This window comes from Lepisosteus oculatus, chromosome 4 (genome assembly GCF_040954835.1).
Source record: "Lepisosteus oculatus isolate fLepOcu1 chromosome 4, fLepOcu1.hap2, whole genome shotgun sequence".
Classification (NCBI taxonomy): domain Eukaryota; kingdom Metazoa; phylum Chordata; class Actinopteri; order Semionotiformes; family Lepisosteidae; genus Lepisosteus; species Lepisosteus oculatus.
The window spans coordinates 20216752-20223631 of NC_090699.1; the positions used below are offsets into that span (position 1 = coordinate 20216752).

Consider the following 6880-nt stretch of genomic DNA (forward strand, 5'->3'; position numbering starts at 1 on the left):
CCAATTTGTAAGAACCTAAAGTATGACTTATGAGACAAGTCATTTGAATGCATTGTTGTGTCACATGGATTGTTTGGAATCGCATAACTAAATGTTTTGCAAATGAAGTGTAGCATGCACTTCAACATTATACAAGAGAGGAACTGGTGAAAATGTTTATAGTACATAGACCTATTTGCATTAGTAAGCCTTTAGAGCAGAGATGATTTCTTCCAGAAGTTGGATACCTGTAGTATATACTGTGCATTAGTATTGTTATTATTGCTATGTAACCTTATATTGTAACTTTAATTTTGTGATTTTTACCCCCTGTGAGCTCGCAGAAAAGACGTTTCATTGCCAGCAACTACAGCTGCACTCTGTATTGCTGTGCATTTGATAAATAAACTTTGATTGATTGATATTATTATTATTACATTCCAGAGATTGCTCTGATAGCTTTCATCTTAGGTATCTTTAAATTTGTAAGCAGAAAACAGTATTTCAGTTGCATACTATATGAACTCTGTCTTGTGTATTCCTAAAGCAGAAGAGGGTCTTTTCGTTTGCACACAAAGGGATAATGGTCAGAAGGCGCAGATGTCTTAACCAGAGAAACATAACTGCACAGTGACGTTTACGAAACAAGCGGTTTTTACAAACGTGCACCGCAGCAGAGCGGCAAGCCTGTCCACGGAGTATACTCTAGGTCATTTTTATCAGTGTGTAATAGCATCTAGACACAGAAGCGTTGTTGTGCTGCTAATTGAATGCTTTACGATGGAGTTGTGTAAATACGATTTATTGGAACGGGGGTTCTCGGTGTTGTTCTGTTCATTAACATTCTTTTTGGGATTGAAGCGGGGGAAAGAAAAGGCTTTACATAATAACTTGCATGTTTTTTCACGTGAAAGGGCCCTTTAAAAGGAGGCTCCTTGGGAAGCCGTTGGGATACAGAAGGAGCAAGAAGATTGAGTTGTTAGTGGTCTGGATTTTTTTCATGGTATTGTAAAAAAAAAGAACCGTTTTTGAAAATGGTGACTTCGTACACCTTACCTGAAGGATTCACTGATTTGGATGTGTTTGGATTAGGCACTGCTCTTCTTGTGGAGGGTAAGTGTCTTTATCAGGGGACAGATGAATTTTTTAGGCAGTGCGTTGCGTACTAAATTAACAGATGCTCAGATGGTCGGCACATAGCCCAGAGATTAAACACCCAGAAAGGAGCAGTGATAAAGACGGGGCAACGACCTTTCGTAGTGATGATTCTTCGAGGATTACTCCAGTTTCTATTTGTCTGTCCAATGATAATATTGCATAATCATTTAAATACGTGTTAAATAAGTGTTTTTTTCTAACGGTTTTATTTCGTAATGCCTCATTTATGTAATCATAAAATATAACCCCAATGGTTATTGTATTTGTTTTATTTAATTCACCGATTTAAATTAAATTCGATGTAAATTATATTTATTTTAGGACCACTGTGTACAGAATTTAATTCCACCCCCAAAATTCTAATACCTGATATGTGCAGGCTAATTTAGGTTTTTTTTTCTTTCAAGGTCTGCTTGGATTCTGTCTCAACGGGCTCACAATTCTTTCTTTCTGTAAAATACATGAATTGAGGACTCCAAGTAACTTCCTAGTTTTTAGCCTTGCTATTGCCGATATTGGAATATGCATGAACGCCACCATTGCTGCGTTCTCCAGTTTTCTGAGGTAATATTGATTTTTTTTTTTCAATTTGAGTTCAACCGGGATATTTCCATTGAAAGAAAAAGGAATAATCCGTGACATAAGAAGTAGGCGATTGCACAGCACTTGTCACTGTAATTACAGTGATCCCTTATAATCTGAATGCTTTGTTAAAAAGTCCCCGACAGCACCGCTCAACTAAGTAAAAACATATAAGAAGTTTTGAGAAATTAAGGAATTAACGATGGTTTAATTTGTGTGTGTATTCTGCATGATTTATTCTGTGTCCCGAAAACGTTTTGGGTAAACATTTATTAGCGTGAGCTGTATGTTCAATTCCGTTGGTCACATACAGTAAAGAAGCGAAGGGGTTTACATTTTATTTTCATATACAGTATATACATATTCACACTGCATCTAAAACAGAAAGAAATAAAACGTATTTGATAAGTTTGATAATTATTTGATGGGGTTGTTTTATTTAAGGTGTTTAGAGGAACGCTGTATTCGTGAAGTTAGTATCACGCTTTAATGTCTGCTTTCCGTGATACCGCGATCCGTTTGCCACTGCTCTGTAGATACTGGCCTTATGGTTCTGAAGGGTGCCAGACTCATGGGTTTCAAGGATTTGTGACTGCACTCGCAAGCATCACCTTCATGGCAGCCATTGCCTGGGACAGATACCACCAGTACTGCACTCGTAAGTAAGATTATGTTCTAACTACAAATACTGAAGTCACATCAAGATGCCGTGAATGCACAAATCCGGAGGGGCTTTCCTTGACACAACAACATTTCTTTCTGGGGTACTTGAATCAAAAGAAGCAATGTGGGTCAATGTTTTGATCACTGGCTCCTGGTGAATGGCTGTCACTACGGGTTGTGCAAAAGCCTTTGCAAGTATTTTTACAGGTTCCCAGCCACCAGTGACAGACCCCGTGCAGTCTTTCATGGTGTTCCAGTGCTGTGGAATACAGGCTTAGGAACTTTATTTTTTAAAGGAAATATTTTCCTTTTGGTTCCCAAACATACCTGTTTATAAACAGAATCTTAAATAATATTTTATTTATTGTACAAGATATACTGTCTAACAGATATCTACCGTAAGTACCATGGGTTACATTTTTTTCTGCATGTCAGGTTTTCAGTGGTGATTAACATTTTCAGGTTAGTGTAACTGTTGCTTGGGGCATACTCTGAGACTGACCTTTTGCAGATTCATGTGCTTTACTATGAAACATTGAAATGATTGCAAAGAGTGATTCTCAAATTCAACTCAACTGTTATAAGAATAAATATTAAATAATAAACATCTGACATTACCCAGTAATTTGAAGACAATATGTGGTGTGATTTAAAAAAAAAATGTCTGAAGTAGTACCACAAAATTACTTTCTTTTAATGAAATTTTAAAGGAGTTTTAAACAGAGGTTCAGGAGGGATGTCAGCAACCAAGGTCTCCCTCACCTCTGCTATGCTAACTCGTAATTCTCCATGATGTCACTTCCTGAAAAACTATAAATATCATAGTAAGCCTCTCTCTCTTGCTCACACTCCTCCACCCCATTTCCACCTCTGCAGCTGCCCATGGGTTCACTCCTCTCCTTGTATGAGGGTCCTAACTATCTCATCCTGTGGCCAGGTTATTGGTCCTCAGCCAGGCAGTTTAAGGCAAAGTGTCTCTTGCCAGACATCTCAATATTCCTAAATGCACTATCTTAATGGGTAATGTTTCTATAAATACAGTAAACATACATTGTCACTGAAACTCATTTTATATCTGCTAGATGATTTTCCCCTTTCTCTTGTTTTGCAGGAACAAAATTACAGTGGAGCACTTCGATTACAATGGTTACCTTCCTGTGGTTGTTTGCTATCTTCTGGTCTGCCATGCCTCTGCTGGGGTGGGGCGAGTATGACTACGAACCTCTGAGAACATGCTGCACTTTGGACTACACCAAGGGAGACAGGTAACTGCCCTGGTGCCCCAGACACATGGTCACCAGCAATGAGGAAGCCTGTCTGAATTGTGCTCTGCTGCTGGGTTCAGAGAACCTATGTAACTGCGTATACCATACAGTGACGTGCACTAACTGTAGTAAGTTTGAACCAATTTACTTCTCCGATATGTCAATTTTGTTTGATAACCTTAATTTTCTGGGACTTCCTTAGTGTGCACTTGTGAGGTGATTGGACAGAAGGGTAAGTAGAGGGCTGGTCTCAAGTAAGCTGCCAGCATTGATGAAAATAATTTAAACAACTTAAGAAATCTTCAAAATGGTTGAAGGAAGACCAGCCATTATAAGAGAATATAATTGAAAACATTTTAATTTAGGCTTTGCCACATAAACTTATCTTGTTAAGATAAGTTTAGAACTAGCAGATAAGCTAACGCAGCCATGATTAAGGATATTAATTTTGTTTTTAGACAGAAAATATACACAGTATATATTTTTGATGATGTTACCAAAAAGATGGTTTTCTCATAAAGTGCATAATTGATGTGAAAATAAAGATTAAATGCTTGGATTTTAAAACCGCAAATAGAAATGTTTTCTCCAGTTTAAAGTTTTCAACTTTAAAAGAATAAATATCGTAGTTGTGTCTGGTATTTAAAACCTCTTTTTAAATCAGCTAAAGAAGAGTGCAGATGCTGTACAAAGACAGATACTGGGATACTGAAAAGACATCCGAAGTGAAATACAGAAACTGTGATCAAAATGCATTTGGTGTTTTGGTAGCAGTTTCTTCAGGGTGAGCAGAGAGATTAATGCAACGCTCTGTCTTCTCTTTTTCACAAGAAACTTTGTCTCATACTTGCTGCCGATGGCGTTTTTCAACTTTGTAATCCCTTTTACCATCATGCTGACCTCTTATCAATCAGTGGAGAAGAAGTTCAAGAAAACTGGACAGAATAAGGTGAAAACCAGCTCGGCCATTTTTGTGATGGTTATACGTCAGAGTGAAGGTTAATGGGAATGTTTTTCCCTACCCCACTACTGCATAACCTGATTATTGATGGTTTGTTGACTTACATGAGAAAACAAAGTGGTATCTCTGCTGTGTGTTAATAAACACTGAGTTTTTCATTGAGGTGGAACCATTATATAACATACAGCATCACAAACATACAGGCATGAATTCTTTCCTTCTTTCCTATCTTCAACTCCCAAACTAAAGACAGCAGTACATTCAAAAGGAATTGACAATGTAAGGGTTTATTTGATCCCTCCAGGAGCCATAGGCTTTCAAACAAAAAGTATTTTCACGTACAAAGAAACACTTGAACTATCATACTCATAAACATATGCATGTCCTACTGTTCTGTAAGCTGTCATATTGATTTGAATTCTGGTATTCATTTGTGAACTTATTTACACATTTAAATTCTGTTTCAACTTGAATATCTCATGTAATATCAAAAACTATGTCCTGCTGATATTTAATTGATTTTAAACTTTACACTCACTTTAGAAACAAACAACATATTTTTCATCTTAGTTTAACACCTGAAATTGCACTTTGTGTTGATATGCTTACCCTTCATATGAGCTCTACATCTTAGGTATTATATAGTACATTACTTTAAATGGGACAATGAGCAAGACAGAGCAGTGTTGGAGAAGGTAGTATTACTCAGCTTGACTCTCCCTTCACTGTAATATATGAAACAAGCATATCCTTGAAGGCTTTTGTTTTTTATTTAGTTCAATACTGGCCTGCCTGTGAAGACACTTCTGATTTGCTGGGGACCCTATTCACTTCTATGTCTGTATGCTGCTGTTGAAAATGCCACAGTCCTCTCTCCTAAATTAAGAATGGTAAGAACTTTAGTTTAAGAAGACATATGTAATTCAGGCAGATTCCCACCGATACATGTACATTCGTAGTATGTCCTAGAGAAAATCAGTCCTAATTTTGTCATAACTAAACACATCACATATCAACTGCTGACACTGCTGAAAGCATCCATTGGCAAGTTACAAACTTGCTATGTTTTTGTGTTTGTCTTAGATCCCTGCTATTTTGGCTAAGACATCACCAGCAATCAATGCATTCCTTTATGGTCTTGGAAATGAAAACTACAGAGGAGGCATCTGGCAGTTCCTCACTGGACAGAAGATTGAAGTGACTCAGACTGACAATAAGTCCAAATAAAAAGAGCTTTTACTGTCTATATTTTACATGCTGGCAGTTCCTAACAAGGCATAAATGTAAAGTCAGATAAACCCCATCTCATTTTTAATTGGTCTTCTCAGTTGGTTCCACATTGGAAAAATGTGCTGCATGTAAACTGAAATGAAAGTGGAGGAGACTCATTTCTGCTGTAGTTGGGGTTGTCATTGCCAATAACAGGTGTTCTGGGAGGCATTTTGGCATGACTGTCTGTAGATGTCAAAACCAGTGCTAACTGTGAAATGGACTTGATAAGCATAGTACATGTGACAGCCATTCTTGTTCATGAGACCTTGACATTGAAACAAAGTAACCAAGAATGTTCATGTTTTAGCAGTGGATTTCTATATGTATCAAATAAAATGGGTGTAAACAATCATGGTATTAGTTTTTTCACTTAATTAAAAATGTGTTTTTTAAGTATTAGTTCCTGTAATATATTAAAAAGCAATGGCTTGTCATTCTCTAGTTCAGACAGCTTGAGAGCTTTGGACCCTTTGCAGCTAACAACAGCATATGCTGTAAATAAATGGATCTCTCACATCTCCTAACATTGATTTTTCATATTAGAAATTAGAAACAGAAATATGGTAAATTGCCTTATTTGTAAATTAACCCATTGTGTACTGGTGGTGAAGAAAAACAGCAGGCAATCACTGATGTCAAAATATTTGTAGATATATTTTCAAGGAAGGGTACACAAAATCACATAATGCTCTTAAAAATGATTAAATTGTTGTCATTCAGAGGTTTGAAAAAAATACATATTTTTTAAAGTTGAATATACAGTCAGCGCAACTGTAAAAGTCAGTTGAATTGCAAATACATGTCAAATGGGAATTATTTATTTTATCTGGGATACAAAAAATAAGATCAATAATATGTTTTTTTAACATTTCATTTTTGCTTAATTAGTGTATGAAAGTTCAAACCTTTTACTGGTGGAGAACATGGTATGCATAATTTTTTATCCTCCCCATACAAAGCTGTTCAGTATGAAGCCAAATACTGAACACTTTCTTCAGGT

At 36.6% G+C, this 6880-nt stretch overlaps 1 protein-coding gene across 1 annotated transcript; it reads left to right on the plus strand.

Annotated features, from left to right (window-relative positions):
- The first annotated feature begins 658 nt into the window (after positions 1-658).
- rgra (retinal G protein coupled receptor a) lies at positions 659-6229 on the plus strand. The gene is made up of 7 exons (XM_006630284.3): positions 659-1092; positions 1545-1701; positions 2256-2377; positions 3494-3647; positions 4479-4596; positions 5385-5498; positions 5692-6229. Exons 1-7 carry the CDS (start codon positions 1014-1016, stop codon positions 5833-5835), a joined length of 888 nt encoding a protein of 295 aa, XP_006630347.1. The 5' UTR covers positions 659-1013; the 3' UTR covers positions 5836-6229.
- The last annotated feature ends 651 nt before the right edge of the window (positions 6230-6880 follow it).

What these genes read in the sequence shown, in the direction of transcription:
- rgra (XM_006630284.3), top strand. Translation starts at nt 1,014, where the DNA reads ATGGTGACTTCGTACACCTTACCTGAAGGATTCACTGATTTGGATGTG. An exon ending in AGAAAACTGGACAGAATAAG is followed by an intron (nt 4,597 to 5,384) that starts GTGAAAACCAGC and finishes TTTTTTATTTAG; the next exon opens with TTCAATACTGGCCTGCCTGT. An exon ending in TCTCTCCTAAATTAAGAATG is followed by an intron (nt 5,499 to 5,691) that starts GTAAGAACTTTA and finishes TGTTTGTCTTAG; the next exon opens with ATCCCTGCTATTTTGGCTAA.